Genomic DNA, 14,832 nt, shown 5'->3' with positions numbered 1-14,832 from the left:
TTGAATGACTATGGTCATTAAGGTCTGTGGTACATTAATATCACATTGACTTAAAAGTGGGAACAATATAACTCACAGGAAGAGGTTCCAAGATGTGGATTCCTCTCCCTGCCTGAGATCTGAAAGGCAAGGAAAGGTTCCCAGGGATCTGTTAGCAGAGGCCATGGCCGTGTGAATTTTCCTCAGCAGGGACTAGGCCTCCCCACAACCAGCCTACGTTAGAGATGGATCACCGCGGTCTTGGCTGCTGCGGCCGCTGTCACTCCCAGAGCCAAGAAAACAGAACTTCTCTCCAACCACTCCACGCCTAAGCCAGCTTGGTTTGAAGGCTTCTGGGGGATTTATTAATCAAGGCTTTTATGTGTTTATAGGATCAAAAGAAGTTAAGGCAAAATCTAAGTTTAGATACAATGTGTCTACACAGGAAAGATGAAAACATTATGGGAGAATATTCAGGCATGCAAAGTACCATGAAGCTGCTATTAATACTACTCTTAACATAGGGTGATCAAAGCCAAACAAAGTTTAAATCAGCCACCAAAATAAGCACAATGGGTCAACAAGAAGTTTACATTTAAGAATTATTAAATAATACTTTAAATGGAAGTAAAAGCAGTCAATGGTAACAGACCCTGAATTTTTCTTTCAAATGCTCACACTTACTTTGTCTAGTGTCATGTCTGGTAGTTCATCTGCCAATTCACTTGGGGAACTATTTGCACTGGAATTTGCAACTGCTGGAATTGTAGGTTCATAGCCATAGAATGCCAGTAAATCTTCTAGAGGCATGGTTCCTTCCTGTTCAAGCCAGGGCATAAACACGGACTCAGCAGATGTCATAATACTGAACTGCAGGTAAACTGTACTGTCCTTAGGTTCAGAAAGCACATTATCAAAACAGCAGAACAAATCAAAGGCAAGTTTCAGTTTTTCTTTTTGTGCTGTTGTCAGAAAACAGGACCAAACACCTGGAGCTATAATTAATGTATAAACAACAGCCTAACAATTAACACCTTAGTTTTTATTTTCTAGAAGCATTTTACTATTTTAAAAATTCCTCAAATATTTGCTTTAGTGCCTTTTTTTTTGCTTTCAAGTTAACATAAAGATTTGCCCTGAAAACATTTCCAATTAATCAATCAATAACTTGTAATTCACAGCTTCTTTCCTTGCATTTAACAGCTGACCACTTGCTTTATTCTTCATGTTAATTAGAAGACACCTGGTAGAAAACCTTTGCTGAATGTTTCCTAACATCAGCAATATTTATGTTCAAAGCACAATTATCCTTTTATATTCTTATATTCTTACTACATCTCCTATCTTTATACCAGTTTTTTTAAAACAACTGTCTGAGGAAGATTATACTGTTATCACCATTTCACAGGTGAGAAACTGTGGCTTAATTCTGGGTTTGAATCCCAGTTCCCCAAGTTATCTCACTGGCTGCACTGCTTTAATAAAATTACATACCCTGGCTACGGTGCTGCCTATGTTATGAATACCTATGCCATGCCTCACAGTGACACCAAGTCACTGTTCCCCTCTAGGAATCCATGTGAAAATAAGTGTTACCATGCACAACGTAACATTCAGTACATGCAGACTGCATATACAGCCAGGCTGCACATACAGCTGTGGTAGGAATAATATGCTACACCATATAGCCTAGGTGTGTAGTAGGCTACATTAACTACTTTTGTCTAAGCATACTCTATGATGTTCACACAGCAATGAAACTGCCTAATGACGCCTTTTTCAGAATGTATTCCCTTGTTCAGTGACACATGACTATGTTTTAACTACTAAAGCGTATAGAACTATTTATCATTCAAGGCCAGTCGCAGTGGCTCACGCCTGTAATCCTAGCATTTTGGGAGGCCGAGGCAGGCAGATCACTTGAGGTCAGGAGTTCGAGACCAGCCTGGCCAACATGGTGAAACCCCATCTCTACTAAAAATACAAAAAAAGAACTATTTATCATTCGAATAAATAACCTCAAAACAATATACTCATGAACTAGTTAATCTGTTAAACATTTTTAAGATTTCTGTATCCATCAATTAAGAGATTTTTAAAATTTGCTTATGGTTTAGTTTTCCCTTTAAAATAAAATAATCCATAAAGCAAACAACACGAAAACACTAAAGCAGAGTGTGCAAAACATGCCCACAGTTGATCACAAAGTGACCTGAGAAGAGCCAGTGATGATTCCTTAGAGGGCCAGCTGGCTGCCCACAGGGCCCACAGGGGATGCAAAAGTTTGGCCTTCACCTTTGCAGGTATGGAACTTACATAATTTATTGTGTCTAACTAAAACAGATTTATGCTAAATGAACTTACAAACAGGTATATGATAGAACACTAATTTATAAATTTGCAGTAGTAGACATACGCCTTTCTAATGACCATAAATGATCATGAAAATCTTTTTTAGCTTGGGATTTAAATCAACCAAAAGTCCTTTGGGAGCATGGAATCAGCATAAATTGAATTGGATGGTCAGAACAGGGTGAAGTTCACCTACACCATGGGGAAACTTCAATGAATTATTTTTCTTCCAAACCAAAGAATCCATTGAAGGTAACAAGACTCAAATTTAGAGTCTCTCTACAGTCCTATCTTGCTCCTTGCAGAGTCCATGCAGCCCATTCCCTTTGGCTCATATTGGTTCTAATACAAGAGGTGCCTGGGTTGCAGCCTTTGCCAAGCACCTGTCAGTAGTATTTCCGCAGAACCTCACAGTTTCACACTCTCTCCCTGAAATGGGGAGTGGCAATTTTCACCTTTTATGCACTGATGGTCCACCTTCCCATCATTCACTCAGTTCTAAGTGCTTGGCTGAGGGCTACTAGCTACTGGCTACTGGACATACAAATGAAATTTACTGAAGAATCCCTGCTCACAAGGAATTCAGTCTTAGTGGGAGGAACTTAGTGGGAGTAAGTCTCAAAGTCTGTAAGGATGTAAGGATGAGTTAGCCATTATGATACAATGTGATGGCTTCAATATTCAATTGTGACTACAGACAAGGGCAGACCTACACCCCAAGAATACTGGTATGGAGTATGGAGGTATGCACAGAGGGTGAAGACTGAGCTAAGTCTTGAAAGATGACAAGGCTTTTGACAATACACAAATATAGGGCTGCCAAGTTTGATGAGTGTAGCAAACAAATAGAGCCCTGAGATACAGAGTAACACTCGGGGCCCACTTCCAGAGGGTAGCAGGGAAAGACAGTCAGCAATCCTCAGTGGAGGCCTGAAGTCTGAGAAGGCCAGTCCCATGAAGAGTATTCCAGGCAAAAAAAAGACATATGTGAGGCCTGAAGGTGGTTCCCTGCTAAGCCAAGTGGCCAAAGTTTGGTGAGTAGAATGAAGAATGGCTCAAGAGAATGGAAAGAGAGGCAGGGACAGATCGCAAAGGGCCTCAGGGCCAGGGAAAGGAACTTGGACTTCATTCCCAGGGCAATGAGGAGCCATCAGAGACTCATAAAAAGGGAGTACCATGGCATTATTTCTTCTTAAAATACTGAACACCTGCATGAAGAAAAGTTAAGAAGGGTGGAGAGATACAAGAGAAGCAGGGAGACCACGTAAAAAGCCTCATGCTAGGTGAGGGTACTGATACACAAGAGGAGAGAAGTGAAGAGAAGAGACATATTCTGAGGTGGAACCAAATGGGTCACTGGACGTGGGAGGGAAAGGGAAGGAGGACTCCCCAGTTTTCTATTTGAGCAATTGCCTAGATGGTGGTAACTTCTGCCAAGATAAAGAATACTAAAGGAATAAAAGGTTTTTGAAGAAAAAAACAACAACAACAAGAGTTCTGCAAAGGACACAGTTAAGTTTAAGAGGACTATGAAACATCCAAGTAGAAAAGTCAGGTTGGCCAGGAGCCTGGAGCTGAGAGAACCAGGCTGGGCTAAAGATATAAATCTGGCATTCATTAGCATCTAGATGATATTTAAAGCCACAGAAGTTGATGAGCTCACCCACGGAGAGGGTAGAGAGAAAAGAGGAAGGGATCTATGCTTATCAGAAGAACTTTCAGATGTATTACACTATGGGCAATGGGTATGTCTGAAAATTCTTAAACATGATTTGTATTTTGGAAATAATGTTCTAAGGGAAGTAGAATGAGAGCCTGAACTAAGGAGGAGGATTATTTGAGTGAAATTTAGGGAAAGATCCCTTTCTTGAGTTACTTGATACAAGGAATGAAAGCAACACAGGAGTCTAAATGGATTGCCAGATTTCTGGCCTGAGAAGTTAGGTAACTATAGCACTACTATGAGACAGAAGCACAAGATAAACGTAAGGATGGGATGGTAATGATGAGTTTAAGGTGAAAGTTAAAGCAGTGGGTTTGAGTGAGAACACCCAGAAAAGGCACACAGAGTGAGACGATAATAGCCAAAAACCCTGGAGAATGTTAATTAAAATGCGGGCAAAGAAAGAAAAGATCATAAAATAAGAAAGAGGGAGAAGCCAGAAAATAGAACGAGGAAAAAGTAGGATTACTTAAATTAAGGCAGAAACAAGTATGGATAATCAGGAATGGTCACTTGGGTCAAATCCCAAAAAGAAACTAAGCAAGAGAAAGACAAGAAATCTTAGTATCTGGCAATCAGGAATTATTGGTGACCTGGGACAAGCGCGGTAGCTGCTGCCTGTAATCCCAGCACTTTGGGACGCCAAGGTAGGTTGCTTGAGCCCAGGAGTTGGAGACCAGCCTGGGCATTGCAAGACCCCTTCTCTATAAAAAAAAATTTTTTTTTAATTAGCCAGGGTGGTGGGGTACACCAGTAATCCCTGGGCTTTGGGAAGCTGAGTGGGGGAAAATTGCTTAAGCCCAGGAGGTCAAGGCTGCAGTTGGCTATGATGATACCACTGCACTCTAGCCTGGGTGACAGAGTGAGACCATCTCTAAAAAAGTAATTATTGGTGGCCTTATAGCATGGTGGAAGAAGCCAAGCTAAGGACTGAATGGGAGGGAAGAAAGTACATACATGACTTGAGACTTGGCTACAAAAGGAGAGTGACTGAGGGCAACACAAGATCAAAAGAGAATTTCTTCCAAATGTGGGATCTGCATTAGTAGGATTCTTATGTGGAAATTAAAAAAAAAAAAAGGTAGAAGAATAAATTGAGGGCAGGAGGGATAGAATCTAGAGGTTAGCCTGGGATATCACAGATACTTTGCAGGACAGGAAGGAAAGAATAATATAAAAGTTTGTACATGTGAGGGAGACAGGAGGTTCCCAGCATTCACTCAAGAAAACCCCCACTTTTCTATAAAGACACAGGAATGACCATCTGTTGAGGGAGAACATGACCATCTTCGTAGAAACTGCATTAATAAGTTCAAGGGATGACACTGGTGGCCAGAGGGCTGATGCTAAAACACAAATCATTTGTACCAAAACTTTTAAAGCAAAACTGGAAAAGGTGAATCTAGTCTCTGAAGCACTTCACAAATGAACTCTCTTTGAGAGCCTATTAATAAAGCACTTAAGTCCTTTAAAACATAAAAACAATTTTTTCAAAATTGAATTAGTAAGTCTCAAAGTCTGTAAGGATCTGTGGTAGCTAAATCAGCTTAGAAGTGTGATCCATCACCTTATCCCGGGTATAAGGATTTTTCTCTTCCTCTTCTTGGGTATTTTGTTGAACCTATTTACATTTTAAGGGACACAGTAGAGTCTAGTCACACTTATAAATGAACTGTTCTCTAAGTCAAAGGATTTATATCAGGAAGAGAACCAGATTTAGGGCAAAAGATCCACTAATTGCTAACCAATATCTTGGACAAATCACCTAATCCCTCTCACCTCCATTTCCTCACATACCATCATTTCCTTGATCCTATGATGCACTCCCTCACATATCAGAATCAGGATGTAGCCTGATACTAAAGTGCAAACTTCATATACAAGCGTTCCTCCACCACCTACACTGTTTAGAAGTCAACAGTAGGCTGCGTGCGGTGGCTCACGCCTGTAATCCCAGCACTTTGGGAGGCCGAGGAGGGTGGATCACGAGGTCAGGAGATCGAGACCATCCTGGCTAACACGGTGAAACCCCGTCTCTACTAAAAAAAAAAAAATACAAAAAAAATTAGCCAGGCTTGGTGGCGGGCACCTATAGTCCCAGCTATTCAGGAAGCTGAGGCAGGAGAATGGCGTGAATCCGGGAGGCGGAGCCTGCAGTGAGCCAAGATTGCGCCACTGCACTCCAGCCTGGGCGACAGAGCGAGACTCCGTCTCAAAAAAAAAAAAAGAAATCAACAGTACATCCTACAATCAACAAGGCCTCTGAGCCTAGAAAAATAATGCCAGTATTCATCTGACACAACTGATGGTATCACTGGATGGACCAAATGAGGCTGTCTGAGATGCATTTTAATGTTAGTAACTAACGCCTGTCTGATACCTTAAGGCACAGGCTGCAAAACTATATACATATAATTTGTTTAAATGTCTGGTGATCTTTTTTTTTCCAGACAGGGTCTCAGTCTGTCACATACTCTGGAATACAGTGGCACAATCATAGCTCACTGCAACCTTTAACTCCTGGGATGATCAAGTGATCCTCCCACCTCAGCCTCCCAAGTAGCTGGGGCTACTAGCATGCACCACCACACCCAGCTAATTGTTAAATTTTTTTGGTAGAAACAGGGTCTCACTATGTGGCCCAGGCTGGTCTCAGACTCCTGGGCTCAAGCGATCATCCCACTTCAGCCTCCCAAAGTGTTGAGATTACATGTCTGAGCCACTGCCCCCAGCCTAAATGCCTTTTTTTCTTTTAACAAAAAAGGAAAAACCTATACTAAAGTCTAAATGGTAGAAAAAGTGATATTTTACTTTCTCATTTGTGCTTTTCTGAATTTTTGAATTTTTCTCACAGTGAACATCAAGGGGGTAATTATGTATTAATAAAAGTAGAAATAAGAACTCTTTAAAAAGTTCTACCAGCCAGGTGTGGTGGCTCATGCTATAATCCCAGCACTTTGGAAGGCCGAGGCAGGTGGACTGCCTGAGGTCAGGAGTTCAAGACCAGCCTGGCCAACATGGCAAAACCCCGTCTCTACCAAAAATACAAAAAGTAGCCAGGTGTGGTGGTGGATGCCTGTAATCCCAACTACTCGGGAGGCTGAGGCAGGAGAATCACTTAAACCCAGGAGGCAGAGGCTGCAGTGAGCCGAGATTGTGCCACTGCACTCCAGCCTGCGCAATGGAGCAAGTCTTCGTCTCAAAAAAAAAAAGTTCTACCTATAAATCTAGGTCTATTAAAAGCTCTCAGATGGCAGTAATATGCATACATTAAAATATATAAAGATATTACATAAACCCTATTTTAGTATGTTTAGTAACTAAAATCTAGCCACATATTCTATACTCAAAGTGCTACTACGAGAAAATTGCTTTAGTACTTACCTTATTTTCCATAACACGACGTACTAAAAATTTGTAAACACCAAAATATGGGCCACATTACAGTCAACACACAACTGAGTTTATTTACTATGAACATAAAAACTTATAATTCTTGAAAATGAACATTAACATCAATCCCCTAAGACTGTTAACATGCACCAATACCTAAATCCCTATTCCACTAATAAAAGATTAAGAGAATACACTATTTCAAGTGATATAGAAATAATCAAAACATAATTTAAAATTCCTTCTAAAAGCTTGATCCTTACTCTTTATATTTGTGTCTCTACTGTTTCTTTTATTCATTTTCATGTTTCATTAAACATCAATAAAAAGAATAGAGACCACATGTATACAGTTGTACTTCACTACAGATAAGAACAACAGATCAGAGCAAGTGGGCAGTTAAGTCACTCTTCTGTTTCCCTGTGTATTAACATGAAGAAGGAAATAAAATAATACTCCACTCCTGCCTCACAAAGCTACTAAGCAGAGGAGATGATATATATAAGAATGTGCTTGCCCTTTTCAAGAAAAAGAGGTATAAGAAACTCAGGGGATAAGTATCATTTCTGAAAGCTTTTGTTATTCTGGCTGATAAGAAATTTTCAAATATGGTTAAGTAAGCATAAATCCTACACGTTTTCAAGGTAACCCCTATAGGGACCTCTCTATATACAGTCCTGGTATAAATGCATGAAAATACAGTTCATTTGAATTTATATTGACTTGGGGCTTAAAAAATCACAAACTACACTCACTCTTGCCAACCTTTTCAAAGATGACTTTTAAAGGAGCAGGGGATGGGATATTACCAATTTATATTTGAAAATACAGTAAATCTTTTTCAATTTTCTTAAAATATTCCACTAGATTATAAGTTATTTGAAGGAAAAGGCTTCTCTCTGTATCTACTACAGTACTTACACAAATTCAAGTTTGACCCTTAGCAGAATAGTATGTTACAATGGAAAGAGGGCTAGACTAGGATTCAGAAATAATCTTAGGGCTTATAGTTTTCCGTATCTCAATTTTCTCATCTGTAAAATGCCTACGTGTACCTACTTCACTGTGCTGATATAAGCTTAAAAATTAAGTTAACAGATACAAAATAATTTTGAAAAATTAAATGAAAGCATACTTATTAGGCTATCCCCCAAAATAAGAGTGAAAAAAAAAAGGATTACGATCCTATTTTTATTTCAGGTAGATTATTTTTAAAATTACAACAGAATTTCAAAATCTTTGTTAAGTTTGTATATTAAAGTAAATCTTATACCTTTTCTAAGTCTTCAATTTCTGAACTGAAGTTTTTACCCTCATCCATCATTTCCTCTTCTTCAAGAGTTCTTTCATCATCATAGTCATGGACCAACATCTCAGCAGTGGGGTCAAAATCATGATCCTCAGAAGACAAAGACCCAACTGGAATAAAACAAACTGAATCACTTTACACATTTACAAGGCTATTAACAAAAGAAAATAAAAATTTGTGTTCTTCTGCCAGTCCCTTTTCATGTTTATATGAGGGTTTTACTAAATGAATTTACTATATAATTTATAGGTTATAAATTAAGACCCCATGATTCTGAAAATATGTCTAAATCAGCAAAATAACAAGGCAAAGTTATTCACAAACACTTTTATAAGGGGTCTAGTCCACAAGAAAACATCTTATGATAACAACAAAGTGATTTAAGCAGCATGGTTTTAAAGAAACATTCTAATAGAAAAAGTCAAACTTGCTTATCATTTAACACATCTGTCTAAAAGCAATAGCAAAATATCAGAAAGATTAAATTTCCATGAATGGAAGATTTCACAAGAATCGACTATACACTAAGATGCACACTTCAGGATAATATAAATTTTACTCAAATTCTAACCCTCAAATAAAGACAGAAAACATAACAAAAATCTGCTTTATAAAACAAATACAAGTTTCTGTGAAGCAGCTATACAGCCATTCAGCTTTTAAAAGCATTGTATCACTTTACATTTCTCTAACAGTACTTCAAGTTCCCTAGCATTAATCAGACAAGCTTAAACTGTAAGACTTTGCTTTACTTTGGATTACTAACAAAGTTCTTAGGATTATGTGTAGGGAATACAGAAAATCACATCTGAAGGTTTTGGAAGATATATCCATTGCAAGTTGTTTTGGATAATTCATACTTGTTTATAAAACTATAATATCTTTTAATAGCAAATATGAAGTCAATAGGAAACTCCAAAAACCAAGAGAAGAAATGACTAAAATCCATAATCCCAAAGAAATGAAATCAAATTTATAAAAAAACAGGATTTTCTCCACTTGTTTTACTCTAGTATCCAATTCAATTAGACCCGTAACCCTCAGAGCAAGGAAGGAAAGTATGAGAAACTGAGGTTGGGGGAAGGAAGAAGTGGATGGAAGCATACTCAACATAAAAAGTTTAATCTGTTCTTAGTCAAGCTACTGAATATTTTAAAATTTCAAACATTTCAGGGCAGTGTGAGATCATTACCAAAACACTGAACTGGGCCAAAGATTTTTCACTATGGAAAAACCACACACATAATTCATTATTTTTGATTCTGGGTTCAGAGAACTCTAATCTAATTAGTTCTAAAAATACAATTTCTACAGGACTTTATTTTTTGGCAGGTTTACATTATGTTATCTTCCTTAATGTTGAAAAATATCTGCTCATTTAAAAACCTGTTGATTTACATGTGGTTTAATTTAAAAAGAAATATAGGCCAGGGGTGGTGGCTCATGCCTGTAATCCCAGCACTTTGGGAGGCCGAAGTGGGGGGATCACCTGAGGTCAGGAGTTCCAGACCAGCCTGGTCAACATAGCGAAACCCTGTCTCTACTAACAATACAAAAAAATTAGCCGGGCATGGTGGTGGGCACCTGTAATACCAGCTACGTGGGAGGCTGAGGCAGGAGAATCGCTTGAACCTGGGAGGTCGAGGCTGTAGTGAGCCAAGATCACACCACTGCACTCCAGCCTGAGCAATGGAGCAAGACTCCATCTCAAAAAACAAAAAACAACAAAAAAGAAAGAAGAATATTTATTAATTAGCTCACATCCACCATTACAAATTTTCTTTTTTTGAGGAATTCTTGGCAAGTTCCATGGTATGCCAAAGAGGCAGAAATGAAATAGATGCTGACTCTTCCACCTCTTTGGTAGCAGAGCTCCTCTGGGCTCTTCTGTTACTCTTCTATCACTTGGCACAACAGGCCTCCCCTTTAACATGGAAGGTATTCAGTAAGGGTCAAAAATCGAAGGACCTGAGGGTCTACTCCCAGCTTTGTCCTTGGCTTTTTGGGACCTAAAGGAAGTCATTTAAACTTTCTAGGTCTAGCTCCTGTCTTCCATTTGCAAAATACATGGGGATGACTGAAAGGACCTCAAAAGTCCCTTCCAACTCTAAAATTCTCTTTTTAAAAAACTGGCTAATTAATCCCAGCACTTTGGGAGGCCGAGGCAGGCGGATCACTTGAGGTCAGGAGTTCAAGATCAGCCTAGCCAGCATGGTGAAACCCCATCTCTACTAAAAATACAAAAAAATCAGCCAGGTGTGGTGGCGCATCCCTGTAGTACCAGCTACCTGGGAGGCTGAGGCAGGAGAACAGCTTGAACCTCAAAGGCGGAGGTTACAGTGAGATTGCCCCATTGCACTCCAGCCTGCATAACGTCTCAAACAAACAAACAAAAAACAAAAAGAGGCTAATTGATTAAAAACAGGTTACACTGTCTTTTGGCTTATTTAGAGTGCAACTTCTTAAAAGAAGTCAGTGATACCAAATGGAAAAATTCCATTAATCCAGCTGTTTGACATCATGTATATATTTTCCTAAAATCAGTTTTAACAAAAAAGTTCATCTCAAAATTAACAAAAATTTTTAGAATTTTAAAGATATAGACAGCTATTTTTAAAATAGCTGCAAATTTCTTCTACTTGGTGTTATAATACCTTAAATGACAGTCAAGTGAGGCTCTGAAGGTGGAGCAGATACAAAAAGTAATAGTGTAAGGAAACTGACTATTCACTCTATGGAAACAAGTTGTAATGGAAGATTTAGGAGCTCATCTGTGCTCCACCACTAACGAAAGTTATTTAAAAGTCTCCTCAACTGTAAAATAATGGAGTTGGACTAGTTCAGAGGTGCTTTTCCTGTAGACTATGAGAGGGAAGACAGCAAAGAGGTAAGCTAGAAAGGAGATGAGAAACTGAAACAAAGATACCTTACATGATTAGCACATGAGGAAAGGTCCTTATGGACCTGCTACAGGGATTCTACAAACCCCAGATTGTGTGTAATTATGCATATGTGCAGAGTTCTGGGACACATCCCTTGCTTTCATTAGATCCTGACAGGGGTTTCTGACCTCAGGAAAGTTAAGAAACACTGTACTAGATGACCTAAGATCGTCTCAGCTCAGAAGTCAAAATCACCCTTTTTCTGTGCCAAACTTGGAAGTTCTGTCTTTTTTATTAAGGTAGCTTTACCTCTCAACTTCCAATTTTAACACAACTCATAGACATTTAATTATGAAAAAGAAACAACGTAAGAGGAGATGAGGGGTTACAGTTAGTGAAGTAGTCCCAGAGTTCTGACAAATTACTCAATCTCTAGAAGAAACCGAAGTTAAAATCTAAATTGCTAAAGTTGGTGTCAAGTTAATTTGGGATTAACTGTTTCAGGCTCGGAGGAAAAATAAGATATGTAATAATTAAAGCCATATTCCTTAAAAGAACGCTTGTCTTAGCAACTTTGTAACAGTTACTTTTTCAACATGCAAGAGAAAACAACAAAGAACAGTATAACTGTTTCTTCCCCAAACTTTACTAAATGCACATTGAAACTCTTAAAAATCAATGAAGAAAAACCTGCAGGATACATTTCTATTGGGAATCCTTTAGCAACAGACCTTTGAGCCCACATTACCCACTGGGAACCACCGAAGACGTAAGAAAATAGGACAAACCTGGGCTCGAACTTCCAAAAGAAGCCTAGGAGAGAGATAAGAAAACGTGAGGTTAGATCGCACAGCCAGGGAAAGAGGCAGCGCCGGCAACAGGGCGCAGAGGAGGCGGAGTCGAGCGCTCCTCCGCAGCTGCCAAAAGTGCAAGACGTAGCTTCGCTCGAATCGCTCCCGGCCCCTTTCGGGCCCCCTCTTGGCTGCCTCGCCTTCCTCCCCGAGTCCCAAGTGTACAAACTCACAGACCCGGGACGAAGCCCGGAGTCTGAGAGGCAACTCCAAGTCGCTTCTTGGAGCTCAGCAAGTTACCAAGCAGAGAAGCAAAACCCAGAGCAGTCGGCTCGCACCATCAGTCCCCCATCCCTGGCATCTCCGGAGTCCTCCAAATCCCACCCGGCTCTCCGAAGCCCCAAACAACTCGAAACGTAACACCCTTTTCTGGAACGAACTCGCGTTCTGAGCACCTAGTTCGCCCCTGGGGCCCGGGAGACCCAACTCCGAAGCCGATCTCTTCCCCTGGAGCGTAGGCCAGCTCGAATCGGACACTCGCCCCCAAACCAAAGCGCGAGCCCCCCATCCTCTCTCTCGAGTCCAGAGATGCAGCTCCTCTCAGTTCCAGGGATGCTGGCTCCTTCCAGAGTGTTCAGTCCCTCCCTGGACCGTCAGCGCGCCCCCCGCCCCAGCGAGCTCCAGCCCAGGGGCTCCTGCCACACCGCCCCCTCCCCCCAGCTCACCAGTCCCGGGGGACATGGCCGGGGCAGCTTCGCTCGCCCAGCCTTCCTTCCTCCAGCCCAGAGAAAACTGGAGCTATCAAGCCGCTCTCCTGGAGAGGGCGTCGAGGGTCTCGGTCTGCCCTTTAACCCCAGGGGCTCCCGCACCTCCCGGGCTGCGGGGTGGGGAGTCCCGCTCTTCTGAGAAGCCCGGTGGCCCCGCATCCCGCTCTTCTCCGCGCCCCCAGCAAAGTGAAGCGTGCGGCTCCTTCGCGCCGCAGCCCGGGCCCGGTGGGCCGGGGGCACAGCTCACGACTCCCGCAGGGCAGTGGCGCAGCCCGCTCCCCTCTTTGCGATCCGGCCGCGGAGGTGGGGGCTCGGCCGGTTTCCACCCACCCGGGCCCGGGCAAGAGGCGCGGAGGCGCCGGCGGCCCGCGTCAACGACCGGGGACACGGCACTGCCCCGTCCCTGGGGCAGGGCTCACTGCAGCCGGCCGCCACCTCCGTCCGGCTCGGTCGCCCGGCCCGACCGGGGCCGGAGCCGCCGCGGCCTAGTCCCGGAGGGAGACCGCTCCCGCGCCCGCTCCCGCCCCCCGGCCAGCCCCGCCACGGCCAGTCGCCGCCCCGCGACCCCCGCGTCGCCACGCCGCCCCTCATGGGGCAGCGGAAAGAGCCCCGGATCCCCCAGGCTGGCTCGGGGGTCGCGGGGAGCCGCCGGGCGCCCGCTCCAGCCCGGCTGCTCCTGCCCGGTTTCCCTGCTCACCTCCGCCATATTGGTACCTTTAGGGCGAACGAGCAGCGCCGAGCCCAGTCCCCGGATGGGGCGCCTGAGCCAATCGCAGCCGCCGCCGCCACCGCCGCGGTCCGCCCGGCACCCGCCCGGCGGCGGAGGCGGCACGGCCCCTTATAGGGCAGGGCGGCCCGCGACGCCCCCGGCCCGCTCGCAAGCCGACGCCGCCTGGCGCCCCTCGCCACCCCCGCGCCGGCCCCAGCCGGCCAGACCCGCACCCGCGCGCACCGTCCTTCTCCTCCTGGCTGGTGTAAAGTTCCTGCCGAATTGGAGGCAAGTGGGGGACGGACGGACGCGCGGGCGCGGGACAGACCCACGTCCAGCCAGTGGAGGCCCAAGAGCTGGCGGGCGCGTCTGGGAACCGACCCACAGACACCGCGGCGCGGGAGGGCGTGCGGGAGGCGGGCAGGAGACTTGGACTGGCAGGCGATGTGCAGGGGAACTCGACAGACTCAACTTCCCTAAGAGGAGGAGGCGATCGATGAAATAGACAGATGTGGGAGGAAGCCCTGGGAAATGGGAGAAGAGGCTGGTGGATGGCAGAGTCCGTCCAGAATGAGGGGACTACAGTCAGGCACTTTGCCGTTTCCACGAAGGGACCTGCAGGAATGGGAGATGGAGACCGGTGTACACTGGCTCACGGAGTGGACAATGGAAGTAGACATTTGCCAAACAGGTTATTGACAGCACAGAAGAAAAGACAAAAGATCGACAGGGCAGAGAAATGATGCTGAATATACTTGTACAGTTCAAGAAGATGCCCAAAAAATATAAACTGTGCTGTTATCCAAAAAAAAAAAAAAAAAATTAGACCAGTTCTAGGAATTGTTCATCACCAACGTGTCTTAGGGGATGACCCAGAGATACTTGATACATCTGTTGAAGGACAAGAACAGCATATCAAAGGCCCTG

General features: G+C 43.2%; 1 protein-coding gene across 2 annotated transcripts in view; it reads right to left on the bottom strand.

The window, feature by feature from the left end:
- MIER3 (MIER family member 3) overlaps positions 1 to 14,015 on the bottom strand; it is a 32,659-nt gene extending 18,644 nt beyond the window's left edge. The window contains exons 1-4 of one of the 2 annotated variants that reach the window (XM_034960080.2): positions 13,894 to 14,015; positions 12,427 to 12,451; positions 8,721 to 8,866; positions 664 to 798 (exon numbers count right to left, since the gene is read on the bottom strand). In XM_034960080.2, the coding sequence (XP_034815971.1) occupies positions 664 to 798; positions 8,721 to 8,866; positions 12,427 to 12,451; positions 13,894 to 13,902 (315 nt within the window). In that variant the 5' untranslated portion in view covers positions 13,903 to 14,015. The remainder of the gene's footprint in view (positions 1 to 663; positions 799 to 8,720; positions 8,867 to 12,426; positions 12,452 to 13,893) is intronic. The other variant, XM_034960079.3, reaches the window with a different exon arrangement.
- Between the last annotated feature and the right edge of the window lie 817 nt (positions 14,016 to 14,832).

The sequence above is a fragment of the Pan paniscus genome, chromosome 4, assembly GCF_029289425.2.
Source record: "Pan paniscus chromosome 4, NHGRI_mPanPan1-v2.0_pri, whole genome shotgun sequence".
NCBI classification, from domain to species: Eukaryota; Metazoa; Chordata; class Mammalia; order Primates; family Hominidae; genus Pan; species Pan paniscus.
The sequence above is the reverse complement of the archived record's forward strand: the minus strand, read 5'-3'. Positions and strand labels throughout refer to the sequence as shown.